The sequence below is a fragment of the Podarcis bocagei genome, assembly GCF_964188305.1.
Source record: "Podarcis bocagei genome assembly, chromosome: 13".
Classification (NCBI taxonomy): domain Eukaryota; kingdom Metazoa; phylum Chordata; class Lepidosauria; order Squamata; family Lacertidae; genus Podarcis; species Podarcis bocagei.
Window position 1 is genome coordinate 12840024 of NC_138138.1, and position 24610 is coordinate 12864633.

The 24610-nt window shown below is 41.5% G+C and overlaps 1 protein-coding gene and 1 long non-coding RNA gene across 2 annotated transcripts in view; one reads left to right on the plus strand and one right to left on the minus strand.

The window, feature by feature from the left end:
* Positions 1 to 24610, minus strand: part of TANC2 (tetratricopeptide repeat, ankyrin repeat and coiled-coil containing 2) — a 202121-nt gene that overhangs the window by 166049 nt on the left and 11462 nt on the right. Inside the window, exons 2-3 of the mRNA XM_081166008.1 lie at positions 6197 to 6348; positions 5827 to 5926 (exon numbers count right to left, since the gene is read on the minus strand). Of these exons, the coding sequence (XP_081022134.1) occupies positions 5827 to 5893 (67 nt within the window). The 5' untranslated portion in view covers positions 5894 to 5926; positions 6197 to 6348. The remainder of the gene's footprint in view (positions 1 to 5826; positions 5927 to 6196; positions 6349 to 24610) is intronic.
* LOC308571453 overlaps positions 1 to 24610 on the plus strand; it is a 223611-nt gene that overhangs the window by 88457 nt on the left and 110544 nt on the right. The window lies entirely within an intron of this gene.

Genomic DNA, 24610 nt, shown 5'->3' on the forward strand with positions numbered 1-24610 from the left:
CCAGTACTTTCACTTAGTCAATGAGACCCTCTCATTGACTAATAGCCCTGTTGCTTCTTCCAGCTTCTGGGAGATGAAATTGTCAGCAAGATGATGGAGGAATTTGTTGGACCTTACATTCTTGGAAGGGTTTGATTTCCAATACATATTGGGGAAGCTGAAGTCTCCCATGACGACTACATCTCTCCTTTTTGAATGTTTGGTAATCTGCTCTAGGAAGACATCATCCAAGTCTTCAATCTGGCTTAACGGTCTATAAGCAGACATCCACATAAGCTTGATGTTGGTTTTTCTCCCCTACAAAATTTTACCCATATACTCTAAATCTGCCAGGTTATGGATTTCTTCACAAATGCACACATCATTTACATATACAGTGGTACCTGTACATATACAGGTAACAGACTCCACTAACCCAGAAATAGTGCTTCAGGTTAAGAACTTTGCTTTAGGATGAGAACAGAAATTGTGCTCCGGCGGCGTGGCAGCAGCAGGAGGCCCCATTAGCTAAAGTGGTGCTTCAGGTTAAGAACAGTTTCAGGTTATTTACGGACCTCCGGAACGAATTAAGTACTTAATCCGAGGTACCACTGTAATGCTACTCCTCCTCCCATCATGCTTGAATTCCTGCATTCTACTCTGCCTTCCAAAGTCTCATTCCACCAGTTTTCAGTAATGCCTACCAGGTCATACATGCCATCCTGCATTAAAAGCTCCAATTCGTTCTGCTTGTTTCCCATATTCTGTGCATTTGTGTAGAGACAAATGAAACCATTAGTCATTCTCTCCAGCTGCTTCCTTCTTGAAGTTTCTTGCCCTTTAGCAGGTTTCTGGAGCTCCACCTCAGTTACCTGTGCAGTAATGAATCTATCATCCACAGTACCAGATGTTCTTCTATCGTCTGTAATGTTGTATCCCTCTAGTTCAGGGGTAGTCAACCTTTTTATACCTACCACCCACTAATGCATCTTTCTTGATGGTAAAATTTCCTCACCACCCACCAGTGCTTAATGGAAGGAGGATTCAGCTTGTGCCGTAGAACCCCCTTCCGCCCACCTAGAATCCTGAAACGCCCACTAATGAGCTGTAGGGACCAGGTTGACAACCCCAATCTAGTTTAAAGCTCTCCTGATCAGGTTCGCGAGACTCTTAGCAAACACACTATTGCCAACAACTGTGAAGTGCAGCCCATCTCTTGCCCAGAGTCCTTCCTCAAGAAAGTAGAGACCACGATCCAAGAAGCCAAACCCTTCCTGATGACATAACCTGTGCAGCTAGTGGTTTACCTCCAGTATTATCCTTTCTTCCTGGGCCACAACCTTCAACAGGAAGGAGTGATGAAAAGACCACCTGTGTCCCAAGGTTCTTCAGCTTCTTGCCCAGAATCTTATAGTCCCGAGCTACACATTGAAAGCGGTGTGTGGCCGTATTGTTTGTACCCACATGAATCAGAAGGAAGGGGTTGTGGTCAGTGGACTTTATAAGACTTGGCAACTTCTCTGTCACATTGTGAATCTTTACACCTGGAAGCCAGCACACCTCCTGGGACATCCTGTTTCCTTCACACACTACTGCCTCTGTCTCCCTCAATAGTGAGTTACCTACCACCACCACACGTCTCTTCTTCCTCTGGGGAATGGCAGAAATCTTTCTATACACTGTGCCTTCCAAAGCCTCCTTGGAGAGTTCTGAGGTTTGCAAAGATAGCAGCTAAAATCAAAGGAAGCATTTAAGGGTACCAGGTATTGTTGACTATCTGTTGTTGTTGATGTTGTTGTTATTGTTTATAAAAAGTTTATTGAATATTTAAAAATTTAAAAACAATTACCAAGTGGACTAAAGTTGTTACAGTTAGAAATGGAAGAAATGAAAGGCAATAGTTCTCCTCACCAACTGTCTATCCCATTCCCCACTAAGATCCTCAGAATCTTCCCTCCATACTTGGGAAGGCAGACCCACCTTTGTGCTTTGAGTTACATCCCTCTTCTGTGTTATTATTTGACAAGTTGACTAGTCCTCATCTAACCCCACCCAAACGCTCCCTTGATCTTATCCCCTCCAGACTCCTGGCTGCTGAAGTCCTATCATCATCCTCTGGCTCCTCCCCTCCTATATTCAAGCATTCCATTGTTCTCTACTTCAAACAATCAATCAAACAAAAAATCAACCCATCCCCAACTCTCCATCTGCCACCCAATTTCTCTTCCATTATTCACCACTATCCAGAACTCCACCACCAAATTCATTCATCTAATTTACTACTCTACATTGGGTTCCTGTCCAAGCCTGGGTTTAGGACAAACTCCTTACCTTAATCATCAAAGCCCTGCATGACCTCGTAAGCTTCTTGGGGTAGGGATCTGTCATCTTGTTACTGTGTGTTTGTGTGCACTGACGGTAGTAAATAATTAAAAATTATGGTACATTAAAGATTCCTATCAGCAAAAAAAGAGATCCCTGCTGGTAAGCAACACTGGGAAACAATAACAGAAGGAAGGCAGTGGGGAGACAAAGTGGGGGGAAACTGAATCAGAGTAAATATAGCTTCAAATATTTAAGTTTGGTTACAGATGGGGTTGCGGATGAAGAGATTAAACCAAAGGCTTCCAAATAAAATGTTGGATTGAAGTAAGGATTTGAAGGGGCAGGAGGGGAGAGAACGGAGCACCAATTACAGATCAGAGTTGTGCATTTTCCAGGTAAAGAGGGGCAGCAAGAAAGAATGAACACAGCTAAAAGAACATCATTTCACAGGGTGTCTGATGGTAGTAGAGTTGGAGAAGCAAAGGTCATGGAAAAGGATACAACTGCCCAGCATGGTATGACACTATTATTTCACTTTACAGGCACAAATCACCCCAAACTACCTGCTCAACTGTTGACTGAGAGGGAATCTCAACCCATTCCTCATATTCTTTCCACAAGTTCTCACCAGGGAAACACACAGAATACAAGATGTCCCCGCAAGCTGGTTTTACACAAGTATTCACTGAACTAACTTTGATGCGCCACTTAATTTAAATACTGCCTGAAACCTGATCTGTATTTAAATTGCAGATAATTAGTCTATCATAGAAAACACATCAAAGACTCCTTGGCACTTAAATACAAGCAATCCTTTTCTGACATGAGCTTTCATTTGCAAGCCCTTACTTCAGGGACGCGGGTGGCGGCTCCCTCACAAGATGAGCGCTGCAACCCCTGAGTTGTTCACGACTGGACTTAACGGTCAGGGGTCCCTTTACCTTTACCTTACTTCATTAGATGGATAGCATTAACCTTAAACACTATACAGTCATACCTTGGTTGTTGAACGTCTTGCGACTCAAACGTTGTGGCTCCTGAACACCACAAACCTGGAAGTGGGCGTTCTGGTTTGTGACCATTCTTTGGAACCCAAATGTTCGACGCTCCTTTTGCGGCTTCTGATTGAGTGCAGGAAACTCCTGCAGCCAATCAGAAGCCATGCTTTGGTTTTCAGACGTTTACGGAAGTCAAATGGACTTCTGGAACGGATTCCATTCAGGAACCAAAGTACAACTGTAATAGTCCTAGTGTTGTGTTTAAGAATAATTGAGAGTGCATCCCTTCACATTCATCTTGCAAGTTAAAAACCCAATACTTCATATTAAAGCAGTGCTTTTTTTGAGTAAAAGTATAAAACTTTTGATATCTATATAATCACATACATGCAGACACACACCGATTTCTGTTTTTTCTTTTGTTATAGTATTTGTTACTATATCATGGAATCTAAAAGAACTAACAAGAAGTTGTGAGTGAAAAAGCTGAAAACAACTCCGCTAGGGTGATGAAAAATGAGAAAGCTGAAATAAGAGTCAGCCAGAATTACGGGACCACATCACCAAATACTGACATTTTCACCACTTATCCTGACTGCTGGTGCTAGCTGCTTAGTTTGGGAAAACACCACAAATAATTGTAATTTGATAAAAGTCAATGTGTTCATTGTAAAAATCAAAACAAATAAAACCCAAATGAAAGAAGCTACGGTACTTTTCACTATAGCTGAAAGGCATAATACCGAACTTGAAAAATAAATAAAATTGATCATGATTTGCTTAAGTGAAACAAACCATGATCCCTAGTTCAGACATAAGGCTAAGCCAATGATAGTAGTTTGTTGCTCCCACTCACCAGCAGGAAGGAGTGACGTTAGAGCCATCTGTGTGTTCATGGTAAGCCATTAGTCATGGCTTACCATGATATGCAAAACGCAGCCAGCAGGTTAGGTACAAGGTTTTTTTTAAACTATGTTTTGTCTATTAAATATCCAACACAGAGTGGCTTCCTATTTTCAAGTTTACTCTGCAAAATGAACATAGTTCCTCTGACTTCTAAATATCAAATCAAAGTGTGCAATTCATATTCCAGAAAAAACACACTGTTGTTGTAGATCCACAAACCAACAGGTCTCACTGATTCAAGGTTTGCACTCAGTTGCACTCCTACAACCCCAAAGGCTTATGTAGCAGGGGGGAAATCACAGTAACAATTTTTCCAGAAACTCCAGAACACAACTTGGACAGCAAATAAATAAAACACTGTACATTAGGCATATTGCCACTTTGTAAAATAAAGTCATCAAGTCTTGCCAGAATTTGAAAAGAAATTATCCTGCAAAGAAGTCTGTGGATAATTCATCTTTTGTGCACTATATGACAAAACAAACATTTTTCTTCAGATCAAAAGGAACATTGTATATTATAGCAGAAACATTTGAAACTCAAAGCACAATGGCTCTCATTCACACAAGGTTTAGTTCATTTGCAGCCCAATCCTATGCATATTTACTCAAAATCAAATCATACTGAGTTCAACTTCTAAATGTGCCCAACTTCTAAATAAGAGTGTTGCAAGTTCCCCCCAACCACTATGGGCCATTATGACGGAAGGATGGGGCCACCCACCAATAGCCTGACATAACCATGATTTCAGGACAGACCCAACTTAAAAAAAAAAGAAAAAAGATTCCAATTCTTTCTTTTCAGTCCACTTTGAGCTAAAACCAGCTGCAAATGAAGATCACTGCAAAAAGTTTGGAACTGAGTACAAATTCTGATTTTCAGAGGAACTGGTTGTATTCAAGATCTCCAGTTAGGAGCTCCAGAGTGTAACCAATCCCAGCAGGATTTGCATTTGAAACCAAATTTTAAATGTGGTGAATGCAAGACCCGCTTGCCAAGGACTCTCCATTGTCCTTTTGCATCTTTGCTTGCCCCACAGCTGATGTCACGTATGTTGTCAGGTGTGCTACAGGTGGGCATGGTTTGCAGTAAACATGTCACATGGCACAAATTAAGACCCCTGCCAAGCCTAATTAGACTCGTGGCCCAGAGGATCTGGGTACACAAGCCTGAAGCCACACCCATTTAAATATGAATTTTTAATGTGGCCTTACCGGATTTCAATCTAGAAGATATAGAGGAAGTTTTTCTGGTTGCCCATGAATCACATGAATCATCAGAATCATTTCCTCTTCCCTTCTCATTCAGTATTATTCAGCTCATCAGGCATGAAACTGGCTTGAAAGTTATACTGTTATCATTATATTAAGGGGTGACAAAATAACTGAAGTCTCAGAAGCATCATCAGCATCAACTCGAGTCGTCTGGGATCTTAGCAATGCGGGGAGCAGTCTATCCACTAGTTGAGTCTCAATAAGGATACGGAATAAGGAATGGGATCACTATATTACTGGCATGGCAATATTCTACCTCACCTTGCAGCCAGTTTCTACATGCAAATTTCATTTGCTGGGCTGGGATGATTGTGCTGAATTCAAATACTCCTTCCTTCACTTACCACTGGATCTGTTTTTGCGGTTTGATTTCCCACCCGTAAGAAGCATCTTGAGACTGTTCCGAAACATGGCTGTTCTGGTCTAATCAGCTCGCCCCCAAAGCTGTATAAATATAAAAATAAAAGGCATCCATTAACTAATTTTTGGTCATTAGCAGCAAGGAACAACGTAAAGATTCATTGTGTCTCTGCAACTGCTATTTGTATTAATAATGTAACATCTGAATTGGCTCTTTGTAGGAAACTAAGCATTCAGAAAAAAAGATCTTAAACCCGTAAATGAAATAAAGTGCTAATCTTCTATTGTAATTTTTCTTCTCTTCCAGAGACTAACCATGGTCAGCACATATTTCAGGATTCTGTTCTGCCTCACCTGTTTAATAGTTTGGGGCAAAATGCTGCCATGATTGGGTTCTGCAAATGGGGTAAAATTTGCAAAGTAGCCCCCATGTTGGTAACAATGTGGAATCCAGAATTTTATTGCAGAGAGGCCATGTCTTGCAAAGGCAGTTGAGAGCACCAAACCTACATAAATAAGAAACAGACCAGGTATGAAAGATCCACCAAGCTGTATTAGTGGAACAGGCTCAGGATACTTGGAGGGTGAATTTATTTACACAGACCTTGAATGGCTCCCATTATCAACCTTATTTATTAGTATTTGCCAAGGATATTGAACTGTACAAAGATTTCTACATGATTGCACCTAGGGCTGCATACAAACTCAGAAAACTCAAATAATGTTGAACATGTGGAGGATTCACCTGTAATTCTTCCAGCTCTTTTAGATGTTAAGGTAAGTTTAAAACCATGGAGGCAATATCACAGAAGAATATAAGAAGAGCCCAACTAGATCAGGTCCCATCTAGTCCATTGTTTTCATAGTGGAAACCAATGCCTATGAGAATCCCACAGGTAAGACTTAAGGGCAATAGTAGTCTTCTCACCTGTGATTTCCAACAACTGTTACACAGAGGCAAAACTTAGGCAAAACTCAGAGGGTTTGCTTAATAAGATTTGCAGGGAATACACATTTGGTGCCCTGCTTAAGTCCTTACTCCTCTCCGTAGCAAGTAAAAATAAACTTTGCAAAGCAAGCATATATGTACAGAATGGCAAAAACTGGAACAACAGATTATCCACAGACCTAATCATAAACCAAGTCAATATAAGAAAAGTTTAACGTTCCAATATCTGATTAAAGGTTGAACTATATTAAATGACAGCAATCCATGATTGTTCTCCCATCTCTTTAGATTTAGGTTAGCTACTACAAGCCTTGAGTGTTCAAACTGAGACTACAGTACGTGTCTGCATTACCTTTTCCCCTCTGCCATTTACCCTGTGAATTCCCCCCACAAAAAAACTTGATATTCATCCCATTCAGGCAGGGTTGAATAACCCATAAGCAGCACCCATCCCTCTCTGCATAATTTTTGTTATGTTATGTTTTTGTTTTGCCGCATAATATACACACACTCAAAAAAATCCTGCCGTTTTAAAAATAAATATAGGAAATTATTGTTATTGTGTTTCTATGTTATGTCGAAAAACCAAAAGATTGTTGAGTGGTAATAGGCTCCTCTCCATTTTCCTTCTTTTTTAATTATTACTTTTTAACTTAACCTAACCCTAACCCCACTAAGAAGGTTTTTTTTGTAAACCCATTTTTTATTTGAAAAAACAATAGTAATTCTTTTACTGACCATTCCCCCTGCTGTAATTGTGGTGCCAAAAGGTTGTTAGGACCCTCCAAGACCCACCCCCTCTTTATAGTTTTCCTTTAAAAAAATAAATGTAAATGCCCACTTTTACACTTTTGACACATATATTTGACATGCAGCCCCAAATGAGCTGTCCATGTGCCAATGCTGCCCTCGCCCCAAAAAGGTTAGCCACTACATTTTCAAGCTTCAGTCAATGATATTGATGTTGAAGTAGTTGTAAACTTACTAATGGCTTCAAAAACATGTATAGCTACAAACTGGAAACAGTGGCCCCACTGAAGTCTGATTAGTATGTGAGAATATGGGATACTGCACTTTTATGGAAATTAAGAGATTGATAAACCTATTTGGTGTGCATTCATCAAAGGGTAGTCTTTACTTAAAATATTTTGGAACATCAACTTTCATAAACCATGCTCTTTCTTTCCATTATGAATGTCCCCACCCCACCCCTACTTGTTTACTTTTGATGTGAATGTAAATGTTTCTACAAGTTTCCTTACATGTGTCTCATATTCATTCTATATATATATATATATATATATGTAGGTTTTGGTGTCTTCGGGTGTCTTCCCGTGTAAGAGTTGGGGTGTCTAGGCGACGTTTCGACGAGGTCTCACTCGTCATCTTCAGGCTGGTGCTTTCGGCTTCTTGTTACTAGAACAGAGCCCTCTGTTCTAGTAACAAGAAGCCGAAAGCACCAGCCTGAAGATGACGAGTGAGACCTCGTCGAAACGTCGCCTAGACACCCCAACTCTTACACGGGAAGACACCCGAAGACACCAAAACCTACATTCCTGTACCCGTGAAAATCTACGAAAGCATATATATATATATATATACATACATACATATAATATAATATACACACATACACACACACACACGGGACGCGGGTGGCACTGTGGGTTGAACCACTGAGGCTCTTGGGCTTGCCGATCAGAAGGTCGGCAGTTCGAATCCCTGCGACGGGGTGAGCTCCCGTTGCTCGGTCCCTGCTCCTGCCAACCTAGCAGCTCAAAAGCACGTCAAAGTGCAAGTAGATAAATAGGTACCGCTCCGGCAGGAAGGTAAATGGCGTTTCTGTGCACTGCTGTGGCTCGCCAGAAGCGGCTTAGTCATGCTGGCCACATGACCCGGAAGCTGTACGCTGGCTCCCTCAGCCAATAAAGCAAGATGAGCGCTGCAACCCCAGAGTCCTAATGGTCAGAGGTCCCTTTACCTTTACACACACACATACTTTGAGCAGAGACATCACCTTGCCAACAAAGGTCCGTCTAGTTAAAGCTATGGTTTTCCCAGTAGTGATGTATGGAAGTGAGAGCTGGACCATAAAGAAGGCTGATCGCCGAAGAATTGATGCTTTTGAATTATGGTGCTGGAGGAGACTCTTGAGAGTCCCATGGACTGCAATGTCGAGAATCCAGCTCAACATCAGTAAGAAAATCAGTCAGAAATCAGTCTCACACCAAGATGACTTGAAGAAAAAGCTTTGGCTTCAGCCGCAATGTTTATTGTGTGTAGTAAAAAACAGATCATCCTCTCTCCTCTAGCACTGCGCTTGCTCTGCCTGGTACTCAAAAGTAACAAATCAAAGGAATGTAACCTTGCTTTTGCCCACAGACAAAGAGAGTGTTATGCTACGTGAGCCAATCATTAGTCTAGCATGAGGTGTTCACGTGCTCATCATGCTCTTAGCAATATCTCGTGCTGTAAAATCACTCTGCAATAATAAGAACTCTGCTCATGCTCTTATGTACAAGCAATCATTTTCCCACATGCCCTCTTTTCTTGTTTATATTATAAGAGGAAATCTTAATCAGAATCATATATCTCATTACCTAAGCGTTTATATTTTGCAACATAAATTCCTCTTATAACCCCTGTGGTGGGCCGTGGTCGAAACCACCATGCAATACATTGGGAAATCAAAGAAAGCAAGCATTGAATAATAAAACCAACAATACATGCAATTACAATCAATAATATTTTTCTTAACCATAATCCATTAGGCAACCAAGAAAATAACCAATCCCATGGATCAAAACCTTCAGGTGGATTCAAAGGATTATGGGTTATCATTTGTTCCATATAATCAATAGTAGCAGAGATATTGGTTGATTGATCAGTTATATACATACAACAATGAGAATGAATTAAGGCATAAATTCCACCTTTAGAGGCAAGGATTACATTTAAAGCATAAAAAGTTTATAAAGCAACTTCTCTCATTTCTGACTTTTTTTGTTTTTGTTAATTATTTTTAAAACAAAGATGATAGAATTAAAAACAAAGCTTCGGTCCAATTTGCCACAGAATAACCATAAATCAGATTGAAGCAAACATGTAGATTTACTGCTCTTTCCCATCCAGTTGAACCAAACATAAAAATCTATACACGCAGCCTGTTGGTCATAAGTCATGTAAGTTGTGACATTATTAACTGAGACTTTTGGCCTATCACTCATAGTGGTAACAAAAAAAATAAGAAGATCCATTAACATACTCATAGGTCCAATTACAATATGGATAATGACCTAAAAATATACTATTATGATTAAAACGAAAACAATAAGACACTATTTCTGCAAGCAACAAAACACAGGTGATAAACTTATACGATTGTCCTTCATATTATTGCTAATCTTAAATGAAGCATTTACTGGAATGCTAGAATACCACCACCAAAAAAGGCTGAAAGCTTTGAAAAGCTTTTTAAAATCATTTTTCTCAGCAGCTAAAAAGCACTAGCCAAGCATATTCCGCTTGCTGTAACTAAAAGAATTGCAACAAGGTCGAGAACAGAGCCCATTGTCTTCTGTGGGCCTTGCTAAAGAACCTTATTGCAACTTGCTTTCTGTCCGGGAACCATGCCAAAGCACAAAAATGAAACAACTGGAACACACTGAAATCCTTCACCCCCTCCCTTGCCAAGAGTCCACAATAGTTCCAAGACAGCCCTCTGTACATGCTCAGGTGAACACATCATAAGGCAGGACTCCTGAGGGAGGAGAGAAAAAAAATATCTGGGGGGTAAAATCCAAGTGATGCCAATAAGGATGAGAATGGTAAATTAGTCCAAAGGCTGTTTCCGAGCAACCTGCGTGGTATTTCGTGGCTCGATTATTGGCATGTAAAAACCATAATCCAGAAGAAGTCACACAACCATTTCTGCAGATACAGGAGCCCATTTGCTGTAAATAAGTCTGATGTATTGCTCCTTGTACTGCTGAATCAAAAATCCAAGCCCAATGAAACGTGGTGACACAGAGGCAGTGTCCATAGTGAGATGTACCTTAGAAAATGGAGCCAAAGAAGGCGTGTGGGTGACATCCATTTGCCAAATAGCCAGGGGATGCAGGCCTCTAGGGTTGACTGCATCAAAAGAAGTGACTGTGATCTTGTCTGCTGGATCCTTATGTCCTTTAAGGGCAGAAAATAGTGGAGACAAAGTGGAGGTGGGCAGGTCCAATTAACTCTTTATCCAGTTCAGCTGTCCAAGAATTTGTTGTAAATCCACCAATTTAAGATGATCAGGAAACTGTAGTTGAGGCGTAACTGGAATGGCAGCAGATGCTGTCAGCTTGTGTCCCAGGTACGTAATGGGTAAAGTCCGCTGGATTTTTTCTTTAGCCACTGTCAAGCCAACAGGTTTTATCCTTTGCAGGATTTTGGGACACGGCAGAGGACAAGGCCGTGGCTAGCAGGCCGTGGCTAGCAGTGCCCACTGACTGGCAGGCTTTAAGCATATCAGCAATGGCTATATTTGATGTTGCCATTAGAAGGCGCAGCGCTTGCTTACAGTCCTCATTTGCAAGCTGGCGTATAGTCAGTTCTTGTGCTGCCAGGTCCTGAACTTGCCGCTTGAAGGTATTGTACAAGCGATCAACAAATTGTCCATAGGGCTTTGCAGGGCCCTGTCTGACGCTTCCCAATAGGCCACCGTGCTCATTCCTGTCATCAGGGACAGAGGCCAGAGCCTCTTGGGCTGAGGCTGTGGTGGCTGCCCAATACATAGGATCAAGGGCCAACTGTTGGGCAATAGGAAGAAAATTGCCTCCTCCCGTCAGCCCATCGAGAACATCGGTTTGGGTAAGCATGACGGGGGCTGGGAGTGCAGGAGCAATCACAGGAAAGAGATTTGGAGTATCAGAATCAAAAGGCAGCAACGGAGCAGCAGTACAAAGAGTCTCTTCTTGGAGAGGAGTGGAAATGGGGGGTGCTGAATGCGAAGAATGCGGAGGAGGGACGACAGGAGCCGAAGGAGAAAAAATGTCTGCCTGTTTGGGAGGCTGATAAGATGGTGCTTCTGAAGGCAGCATGAGGACTGGGAGGGGGGGCAAAGGAGCTGAAGCAGCGGCCAGGAGGAGATTTGTAGGAGTTAGGCTTGAGATAGCCTTATAAACCTTACAGCAGGCATGCAAAACGTTGACATCAATCTGAGGATGGTTTTGGAAAAATTGTCCTATTTTTCCCCAGTCTTTTAAACTATAATTCCCATGCTGAGGAAACCAGGGACAGTGAATATCCAATGCTTCTATAAGAGACACGATATCAGCATCTGAGACAAGAAGGCTGTTGCTGGCCAAAAGAGATTTAAGGTCTTCAAAAAACTTTTTCTGTGGTGGAGAGAGAGACTGCCCCATAATGGCAAAAATAAAGGGGGGGGTTGGGAGCACTCACCAGGGATCCACTAGGTGGATGAACGACGCGTCTGCAGCCCTTGCCGGGCGAGATGAGTGCTGATAAGTCCTTAACGTAGTCCAGAATCACATACACGGGGTACCAAGGGAGCACTCACCGGGATCCATAGCGGATGAAAGACGCGTGGTGAGCGCTGAACGATGAGAAACAACGTGGAGTCCAAAGGTAGTCACACGGGGCACCAAATGTCGAGAATCCAGCTCAACATCAGTAAGAAAATCAGTCAGAAATCAGTCTCACACCAAGATGACTTGAAGAAAAAGCTTTGGCTTCAGCCGCAATGTTTATTGTGTGTAGTAAAAAACAGATCATCCTCTCTCCTCTAGCACTGCGCTTGCTCTGCCTGGTACTCAAAAGTAACAAATCAAAGGAATGTAACCTTGCTTTTGCCCACAGACAAAGAGAGTGTTATGCTACGTGAGCCAATCATTAGTCTAGCATGAGGTGTTCACGTGCTCATCATGCTCTTAGCAATATCTCGTGCTGTAAAATCACTCTGCAATAATAAGAACTCTGCTCATGCTCTTATGTACAAGCAATCATTTTCCCACACTGCAAGAAGATCAAACCTATCCATTCTTAAGGAAATCAGCCCTGAGTGCTCATTGGAAGGACAGATCCTGAAGCTGAGGCTCCAATACTTTGGCCACCTCATGAGAAGAGAAGACTCCCTGGAAAAGACCCTGATGTTGGGAAAGATGGAGGGCACACAGAGAAGGGGATGACAGAGGACGAGATGGTTGGCTAGTGTTCTCGAAGCTACCAGCATGAGTTTGACTAAACTGCAGGAGGTAGTGGAAGACAGAAGTGCCTGGCGTGCTCTGGTCCATGGGGTCACAAAGAGTCGGACACGACTAAACGACTAAACAACAACAACATACAATCAACCAACAACCATTTCATGCAGGGGTTCCATTCCGCCGCCCCCCGCCCATCGGCAGAGCACATATGAGCCCATTCTACCCCCTCCCTGCCCCCATTCCACCCTTTTTAGTGACGTGTTTAGTGAAATTTTCGACTACTTACAGGTTTGGCACTGTGTGCACATGTGTGATCACGGACCTTTCAGACATGTTTCCAGTTACAGATGGGTAGCCGTGTTGGTCTGCCATAGTCAAAATAAAAAAAATCCTTCCTGTAGCACCTTAAAGACCAACTAAGTTAGTTCTTGGTATAAGCTTTCGTGTGCATGCACACTTCTTCAGATACACTGTGTATCTGAAGAAGTGTGCATGCACACGAAAGCTTATACCAAGAACTAACTTAGTTGGTCTTTAAGGTGCTACAGGAAGGATTTTTTTTATTTTGACTTTCAGACATGTGTTAATCAGTTGTCACCTGTACACATGGTATGTCCCTAATCTCAATGTCACAAGTGGAGCTGAAAATATTGTAAAAATGTAGGCTGCATTGTCAACGGGAATCACTTTCTCAATTAGAATCCAGAGTCATGGTATTTTGGAATACCATAAATGTATGATGAAACGAGTCATATCAGATTCAAAAGTTTGAGCCTTTGGTTCAGTTAAAGTCTTCAAAAAATAATATATAAGCAGATTCACTGCACCTCAAGCAATATAGGCTCTTCTCAAAATTTTATGGAAGTAAGGTGATAACTGACTTTCTTCTGGTAGAATCTGTGGAATCATCCATGCTTACAATATAATTCAAAGTGTGCTTTAAAACAAACAGATACATTATATTAGACACTGGTCTGTGAGAAGCTAATGCTAGAATATAATTTGTCACAAGACCAGATAATATCATCTTCTAAGTAGAAGGTCAAAAAAAAAAACAAGTAAAGGGAAAGATTTTTGCACCTGATCTAGACTTGAAAAGAATATAAAATAGAGCTTTCTAACGTTACTACAAAATGGATCACACTTTCAGCAAAGGCATTCATTCTTTTCCATCTTTAAAGGGAGAGAGAAAAAATCAGACTGCCCTTCTAAGCAATGCCCTTGACATTTATAGATAGAAAATACAGGAAAATTCGTCGGAATGAGATTTGTGCATTTGTGGGGAAAAAGTACCAGTAGGTGTGTTTTGTTATCCTATTTATGAAAACTATGTGATAAATTTATTGAAGATCTTATAATTACCAGACTTCATAGAAATTCAGAAAATCTGGTATATTCTCACAGAGCCTAATGTGGCAGTGATGACAGCAAAAAAAGTAGCACTCTGCCACTACTGTTTCTGTTCAGCATTGGTCAAGTTGTTTATATATTTGCTAAACATTTTGCAGCTTAAATCACTTATACCTGCTTCCAATAATATATAATAGTTCATGCAGTCCTAAGAAGGGGTGCAACTGTTGTTGCACAAATATGTGGACAGGTTTCTTGGAATTCTGAGGCTCCACACTTGTTCACTCAATCCCTGTCCAATCTGGTTTGTGAAATCTTCTGAGGCTATGCTGAATAAGCTTTTAACAGCCATTGTGAATATTGCTTCCTGGTACTTTAAAAAGGAGTGGTAAATCAAGCATTATTTTATATTAGACAGATTTTCTGGATTCAAGCAAGTCAGGCTTAAAAATAAGACTCAGTGAATCCTGTGGCATTTTAAAGACTAAGGAAAAACGTTATGAAATAAGCATTTGTGGACTAGAGTCCCCTTCAGCTCAGGACCGCAATACCTCATGAACTGCCTCTCCCCATATAAACCAACCTGGACCCTGCAATTATCGTATGAGCCCCTTCTCTGTGACAGAGCCATAGGGTTGCAACATGATAACAGGACTTTCCTGTGGTGGCTCCCTGCTTGCGGAATGCACTCCCCAGGGAGGTGCCAGGTAAAAACATTCCTCTTCTCCCAGGCTTTGGCTAATTAAACCATCTATGTCCTTTTAAACTGTAGGAGACATTGTTTTGGTTTGTTATTATGATGTGTATTTTTGTGTAATATACTGTAAACCACCACATGAACTTCAGGAGAAGGTAGTATAGAAATTAAAATAATAATTATTTATCAGATGCATGAATTGTATTCCTAAATTGCCAAGTAATGGCTGGGGGAGGTGGAATGTAAGAGAGGTAAGAGGGAAATGAAATGCAGAGGTAACAGACAGCAACAGTTATCTAAAAGCAATGACCGATTGCGACAGCACTGTTGCTGAGAACACAAACATCCTGGCATTGGTAAGCTAATAAACAAGCACATGTAGAATTAAAAAAAACAAACAAACAAAACTTAATCTCAATTCAAGCTGCAAGTGACAAAAATTAATTTCCCAATAACTTATAATTCAGACTAGAGTCTGAATTATAGAGTCAGACTAGTGCCTTTGTTCAAGGATGACCACCTTAAAATCAGTTATGGAGTGTTCAGGTATAATGAAATGTTCTCCTGTTGGTTTCTGCATATTGCTATTTCTAATGTTAGGCTGAAGTCTACTTCTTATTTTGCATAGAAATTGGTTTGTTTTGTCCTATATAGAATGCAGAAAGGCACTGCTGGGAGATGATGGCAAGTATATGAGCACACACAGAAACCACTGATGTGGCTGACATTATTAAGCCCTGTAACAGTGTTGCCTGCAAGATACGGGGATAAAGTTGGTATCTCAGCCTGCTGCAAGGCTGGCTTCTGTGTTTGTCTCTCTTGATATATGGCCTGTTGCTGACAGCAAATGCCTGTTTTAGGCTGGGCACTGTCTGTAAGCAAGTACAGACCTAACACTCAAGGCCTGTGAGAGAGGGAAGTGTGATTATTCAGGATGGGCTGCTGATCACTGATGATGTGTGGTTTTAGTTGAGAGCTATTAGATTATAAATAGTGTTTTTTCTTTTCTTTTTTTTAATGATATTTATTAAAGTTTCAAAGAAAAGAATTACATGAATTAAAAAAAGAAGAAAAAGAAAGACAAAAATAAAAATAAAAGAAAAAATACAAGATACAAAAAAAGATAAAAAACACTTTAAAAAATACATCAGTCTTTCCATACCTTACTTTCATTTCCTTGTTTCCCTGACCTCCTCACACCTCCCTTTTTTGTATTCCAATTCAGTTAGTTAATTCAGCAATTTCTTTCCCTCTTTGTTTTTATCTTAGTCCTTTAACATAATATAACTTTGGATTCTCACCTGTTTACAATCCATTTTTACATACACCTTTATAACATTGCTGCTTAAACCACTTAACTTCATTCTGACATCATTCTAACATTCATTAATTTTGCAATATTTCTGTAAATAGTCTTTAAATTTCTTCCAATCTTCTTCCACCGACTCTTCTCCCTGGTCTCGGATTCTGCCAGTCATTTCCGCCAATTCCATGTAGTCCATCACCTTCATCTGCCATTCTTCCAGGGTGGGTAGATCTTGTGTCTTCCAATACTTTGCAATAAGTATTCTTGCTGCTGTTGTGGCATACATAAAAAAAGTTCTGTCCTTTTTTGGCACCATTTGGCTGACCATGCCCAGGAGAAATATAAATAGTGTTTTTTCATGTTCTCTTTTAGGTCCATCCTGGTGCAGATTATTCCCAGGTACCAGTCTGGCTCCATTTAGCTGCTTTTTCACTTAACTGGGCAAGTACTGTACAGGCAGCTGGTGAAGCTGCATCCACAGACCAGGAGGCTACTGAAGCGTACTCTGAGCAGCTAAAGAGGCTGCTGCAGGAGAAAGGATACCTTCCGGAGCAGGTCTTCAGAGGAGGAGACAGGCCTGTCCTGGAAGAAGATGCCTGAGCAGACTATATTGATAAAGCAGAGAAGGCAATGTGGCTAGGCATTCAATCAAGCTGGACATGGTGTACAGCTAAAAAAAAAAAAAAAAAAAGCCATGTCCTCAAAGGCAAGAACAAGAATCTGGTGCCTATCTTCTGGCAGTCCAACAAGAAGGCCTACGAGCTTTCTGGACTGATTCCACAAGTGCTTCATTCTGGAGGTGAGGTGTTACCTGCAGGAGAAAAGGCTGAAGTGCTGCTGGTGGTGGACAATGCTCCTGGTCACCCACAGGAGCTGCCATTTGCACACAACGACATCACTGTTGCCTTTCTCCCCTCCAATTCAACCTCACTCATCCAACCTTTGGATCAAGGGCTGATTCACTCCTTCAAGTCTCATTACACCAGGCTCACCTTTGCCTCGCTGATCAATATGATGGATGCTGATCTACATCTCAACCTCATGGCATTCTGGAAGTCCTTCAACACTGCCGGCTGTGTCACCTACATCAAGCAGGCAGTGGATGCAATCAAGCCTGAAACCTGAAACATGCTGGAACAAACTGTGGAAGGAATGCATTCACGACTTCAAGGGATTTCCAGGCATCACCAATGAGGTTGAGAACATTATGAAGATGGTGAGGCAAGTTGGTGGCGATGGCTTTACTGACTTCATCCAGGAGGAGGAAGAGGAACTGATTGAGGGGCAAGTCTGGAAGACCTGGAGGAACTGGTGAGATCAAGTTCCAGCTCTGAAAGCACGGAAGAGGAGGGCAATGGTGAACAGGATGACCAACCCAACTGGACCCTGGAGAGCTTTTCCAAACCCTTTTACACACTTCAGCATGTGAATGATATCATTGCACTGTATGATCCCTCCACAGAGCACAGTCATCCATCCTCCAACCTTCAACTAGACAAGACCAGAAGTTACAACAATGGATAAATCTAAATCTGGTATCAGTTTTACCTACTTCTGAGATGCGTCTACACTGAATAGATATGAACTGTAGAAGCTGTGTTCAGTTTGTTGCACCAGAATCACAACTGGATATTCCAACAGGTTACATCAAAAAGTTTCAGAAGCATATCTGAGTAATAGGCTTAAATCCAGTCCTGTATCAGTGCCAAGATTAAAATAAAAAGCATTGGGACACACACATATCTCTCTACCATCCATTACCAGACTAAGGTTTCCTATCATTTTTATTGAGGAAAATAAATAAATAATAAAATCCCTAGGATTCTATCCAATGGACATATTCTCATTGCCACCAAACATGCAAAATTATTCTTTATAAGACAAGATAGCAAAGGTGATAGAAGAGCCAACTCAAATGAGAAATAGATATAATGTGCTGCTTCCTGGCAAATAATCTATTTTCTCTCCAACCCCTGTTTCAGATTCTATATTAACTTCGTAAGATTCACAGTGATAATCTCTTCTAAAATTGCATAAATGTAATATGTATTTACTAGTATACTAAAGCTACTGTATCTTAAAATGAAGGCATTTTGTTAGGCAACATTAAAAGTGTGCCCTTAGTGTGAGTGCTTGCTTTGCCGGGTTTCAGATCCTGGTTTGAAAGCCATACTAAGCTGCATACCCGACGACAAACCGTGGTTAGCTTGTGGACTTGAGTCATCTCAGTGTTTCCCCGGAAGAAATCCAAGTAGTATTTCAGCATGTCAAAGCAACCCAAGGCCCCAAAGAAAAATTATTATCTATACTACAAGTCAACTGACAATTTAATCTAGCACACAGGAAATCTACTCTGGCTGGATTTAACATAAATCAATAGAGTTTATTTTTCCCATCAGTTTTGATAACTACATCATGGGATAGGGTATAAGTGATCCAAGCTAAGCTGTTTAAAAGGCTGTTGTTGTTGGCATCAGTCTGTCTCAAGGGACAATAGAGTGTGCCTCCAGAGGTGAAGCCAAACAGCTGTGTTAGCAGTACTGAAGCAACCCTCCTAGGGCACAAGCCTTGGCACTGTCTATGGAGGTCCTGGGCTGCCCAGATGACAAGATCCTGCTCTCAACCTCACTAATGTGGTCCAAAGGAAAGCAGAGTACATAATACATTTGGCACCAGCTTGGCTGCAGGAGTCGCTGGAAGGAGACTTACAAGATGTCATCCAACTGCCTTAGGGACTCCACTCCGGATTTGTGTAGAGTTTACTCCTTAGCCTTTTCTTCTCCCAAAGATATCCCGAAAGGCAGAGGGTTTAGGAACTAAGTTTTCCTTCTCCGAGATGGGATGCCTTACCAGGTTGATTGATTTGGCTTGACCTTGCATTTGGCACTGCCTAGTAGAGTACTCAGCCCAGCCCAGCCCCATGCAGCCCCACAGTTTAGGGGAATTAGAACAATAAAACAACGAGATCAAACAATAAATTAAAACAACAAAACGAAGCACTAAAAGGAGTTAAGAAATAAAACGGAAGAGAGGATAAAAACAAATGCTAAGGGTTGGTTATAGAGCAGAAACTTGCCTTAAGAGTTGGCCTTGGAGCTCAAAACCCTGCTACAAGCATTCAGCAGCCATCCATTTGCCCCTCACTTTCCTCTACAGATCATATAGAAACCACCTTCTTAACTGCTGGACCTTTCAATTCGTCGGAGCCTGCCTTCACATGCAGGGGAAGTCTCTAACTCACTGAGGGTTTGAGACCAATCGGCTACCTTTGCCTGGTTTAGCTGGCCAGTCAAAGCCATTCCTGGGGTGTGGCCACTGTCACACACTGAGGTATCATTTCAATGAACTAGTATAGCAATTACTAATTTACCCACTTTGAAGCTACTACAAATTGGCACCTTTGCCATGACAATAATACCACCTTTCAGACTGCTTACATAGCTATATCGTTGTAGCCTGCAGAAATAGGTAACATAGTTTAGGAGATAAACAACATGGCACCAATTATGTGAATGCAACTTAAAGGGAAGAGGAAATATATCATCAGTACAGCTGAAAAAAGTCAACAGTACACAAAAGTAATCATACTATGAATGCAAATATTAATCAAGAAGCATGTCTGAAACAACTTGTGCAAAAACCAAGGAAATACTCTAGATGTAAGCATTTCAACAGTCATCATTTCTATTCTTAATCCAGCGATAATTCAACTTCTATAAAAATGTTATGTATATTACACATTTACACTGAAACATTATACTCCCAGGGGACGCGGGTGGTGCTGTGGGTAAAACCTCAGCGCCTAGGACTTGCCAATCGCATGGTCGGCGGTTCGAATCCCCGCGGCGGGGTGCGCTCTCGTCGTTTGGTCCCAGCGCCTGCCAACCTAGCAGTTCGAAAGCACCTCTGGGTGCAAGTAGATAAATAGGGACCGCTTACCAGCGGGAAGGTAAACGGCGTTCCGTGTGCTGCGCTGGCTCGCCAGATGCAGCTTGTCATGCTGGCCACGTGACCCGGAAGTGTCTGCGGACAGCGCTGGCTCCCGGCCTATAGAGTGAGATGAGCGCACAACCCTAGAGTCTGGCAAGACTGGCCCGTACGGGCAGGGGTACCTTTACCTTTACCTATTATACTCCCAGGTGTATCTTTTCTAAACACTTCCATACAATCAAGTGTAGTGGTACAGGAATATGTGTGTCAAATGTACGTGTCAGAACTCTCACTTCAAAATAATTTCTCATTTTAAAATAAAAATGCTGAATTCTATGTGGGAGGAGCAGTGTCTTTACCTCCACTCCTTGGAAAGGTATGAGAGGCAGATCAAGCTGACAGTGGCAAGAGTGCTGTGATGAGCCACCGAAAGGCAGGTGCTACTTGAGGACTGCTTTACAGTGTCCATCCACCACCCTGTTCTAGGTGAAGTATCAGAAACAAGATCACACTGTTTTTGCTGCTTGTCTGGTACTGGCAGGCTTTGTGGTCCAGCATGACTGAAAAGAAGTTTGGCAGGGCAGTGATGAAAAGACTGGAAAGTGCTCAGGATTCCCCTCCGTCACAGCAGGACAGCAATGGCTGAGAAGTCCTACAAAGAGGAAACTGTTTAATGATGAAGGGGTGCTATTGAGGAAGTTAGATCGGACCAGAATATATTTGGTTCTTCCCAATCCAGGGGCAGTGAACTGACTGGGCTGCTGCCAGCCCTGCCCCAGTACCTTAAAGGAAACTGCATACAGTAAGAACACCATTTTTGTCTCTTCCCCTTAGACCACATAGTACAAGGGACAGCTAGGAGTGAAGCCTGCAGGTGCATACACCAGCATGGCAGGCTGTGCCAAAAAAGGGGGGGGAATACCTAAATAACTCCCCCAACCCCCCTCTCTCTGACACACATGCGATGGAGAGACCCAGCCTACTGTATTTCATGACAGTGGGCATCAATGGCAGCAGTAGGCATGCCACCAAGAAAGGCTTGCCAGGAAACAGCATTCATCCAACACCGAACTAATTTCATTTGAGGACAAAGAGTGGAAAAAATAATAATAATCCAACTGCTGTTGGAGCAGGAAAGGGAAACAGACGTCAACCTATAGAGCAGAGCTTGATCTAGGCAACCAGAGGCCAATACAAGGAAGGAAATATGAAAGAAACTTAAGTTACTGTCTAACAGGATTTTGAATGAGCAAACAATGAACAGCTAGGTCATCCAATGAAGACAAAAAAATAATTATTACAAGACAGCACTAGTGCAAATAGGTTAATTCCACATAGCTGGGGGGTGGAGAGGACTTGGGAGTTTTGACTCCCCTGATTTAAGTGGATAATAAGGTCCTACCAACCCCCAGGAGTTGCTGTGTCTTTCTTCTCAATATCACATTAAAGGGCAGGATGGGGATGTTCTAGGCCTTAAGCAAGCAGCTTGGCCTTCCTTGTAGGACATATAAACAAGTATGGCTGGGTGTGGCCATATCATCAACTTGCTAGAAACAGGATCTTGAACCTGCTAGAATCAAGGTCATTATGCCTTCATCCTGCAAGAACCAGGGATAACCCACAGATGGGTGGGCAGTGACTATGCTTACTCTAATAGAGTTGCACAATATTCTTTTGGAAAGAGGGCTACTCCCTGCCTGCAGCAACAAAAGGGGGAAAAATGGGAAGGGAGAGTGAATAAGGAGCATGAAGTCAAGGTCAGAGTGGCAGGCTATGCCAAAGACCAGGAGAACATTCATCACAAGCAGGTTGACTGCAACTGGGTCAACTGGATTGCAGCATTCACCCAATTTTGGTCAAGTACAGTATCTTAGGGACGCGGGTGGCGCTGTGGGTTAAACCACAGAGCCTAGGACTTGCCAATCAGAAGGTCGGCGGTTCGAATCCCTGCGACAGGTTGAGCTCCCATTCCTTGGTCCCTGCTCCTGCCAACCTAGCAGTTCGAAAGCATGTCAAAGTGCAAGTAGATAAATAGGTACTGCTCCAGCGGGAAGGTAAATGGTGTTTCCGTGCGCTGCTCTGGTTCGCCAGAAGCGGCTTAGTCATGCTGGCCACATGACCCGGAAGCTGTCCACTGGCTCCCTCAGCCAATAAAGTGAGATGAGTGCCGCAACCCCAGAGTCGGCCACGACTGGACCTAATGGTCAGGGGTCCTTTTACCCTTTACCTTTTTACAGTATCTTAACACAACATACAGAAACTTTATGAGCTTCAGTTGAGGTTAAGGTACAACTAGACTATCAGAATGAATGTGGCCTTAATCCTCTCCTTAGCCTTTGTTTTTTGGACAGGGGAAGAGCTACAGTCAGTGATGTGAGGAGGAAGTTTTTTTGATTTTTTTAAAAACTTCACTGCTTTATTTTTCTGCACACAAAATATCTGTTTCCTAAATTCATTAGCAACAACAAATGAATGCCAATTACAAATAAAAACTAGGCAAGCCTGGCTATTTCAAAGTTTTTAGTTTTGTTTACTAAATACAAGTAATCAATCAATACCTTAATTACAGTAATAAGACCTGATCCGGTTTAGATACAGAACACAATTAATGCAGTCCCTGTAATACAGTCCATCATTTGACCTCTTATGGATATAGCAATTTTGAAAACATTAGCCACCTGTCCAGTGATACAAGACTTTATCCAATAAACAAGGGATTACAAATCTTTCATTTGGGTGCCCTGGCAAAATAGACAGAAGAGGATAAATGATATGGCATCTCAAATCAGAACAGAAATTACAATATGTACAAGAGTGCATATGTAAAGATTTAGGGGACTTGGACACAATTTATTTAGAAATTGGATTTTCAAAAATCTGCCCTGGAGTACTACTAAATAAAAGTAATATAAGCATGCTAAATTACATTTCCTTGTTACTGACTGCTGGCGGATGAATACTTTTAGTACTATTTATGGCTTTAATGCTTTTGCCTATTTTATGGTTTCTTTCCATTCTTGTTCTAAGTTAAACTAATTTTCTGGGACATTTTCTAATTCAGAATTTTTTTTGGGTGGGGGGGGAGACACATCACTGGAGATTTTCATTCTCCATCCCTGACATCAAGCACTTACTGACTGATTTCTACAGTGACAATGAAATTCACCTTTTCTTGAAAGAATGAATGATTTCTCACATGTCACCAAGACACCATGGAAAGGGAATAAGCCTTGGGACTCATTGACCCCAAACTCACAGGCTGCTGTCAATGGTCTCCTAGACACACCTTTCAGGGATGCTGGCAGAGAGGTGCAAGGTTCAATTTTAGCACTGAATTGATGTTTTGTGCCAAGATAGGGTGACCTAAACAATGCAGACAGTATTTTCTGGTTCTCACCTAAGCAGCAGGCAACGCACATAGGAAGAAAAAGGAAGTAAGTGAATTAACCATCTATTCCATCGCAGATAGTTTAGTAATAAAGTTGTGAACCTTAGTTTAAATGGATGTGTTTTTTATTTTAATTTTTCATTATGTTTTTGCTTGATGGTTTTTCTTGATTTTCTGAAAAAGCCTTCCATTCCACTGAGGTACACATGAATTTCTAAATATAAACAGAGTAAAGCTATCTTCTGTCAACCAGAAACAATTACTCAGGTGTGAGCTCTGTTGTTTCTATTAATTTAAGTCCAGGTTTAAGGGCCAATGATAAGCAAGAATGTTAATGAGTGGAAAGGAAGTAGGTCACAGGAGTAAACTACATCAAGGTTAGAAAGGGATGTTGATGGGGAAAGGAGAAAGCAGACTCAGCAGAATATTAAAGAATTAACAGGGCACCCTTATGAAAATTAATGCTGCACCCATATTTTTATAACAAACATAGTTTTGGGTACTCCCTTAAACAGTGACTGTTGAAGTAGATAGAAAAATTCTTGAGGGAGGATAGCCAAAACTGTCAAATTATGTATTCGACTGTCAGTTACGTATTCTTATCTATTCACTCTTATTTCCTTCCCTGCATCGGAATTTCTTTATCAGAAATCACTTGTCATTCCCCACATGATTTATATGCAATCTCCAATGTAGAAATCAGGTGGAAGAGAGTAAAGGAGGGTGGACAAATATTAAACTGCTTTGAGATTTTGTTAAAATCAAATGATCTCTAAATATTGTGGAATAAATAAAATAAATACGTAAATATTAACCAAGATGACATCCTTGCAGTTAGAATGCAGAATAGTAACAATTTCTTCTGAGCAAGTAGCTTGCCAGAGCCACCAGTCAAGCCAAAATACAACATACAAATATTCACAGACACGCTAGTCAATACTTTAA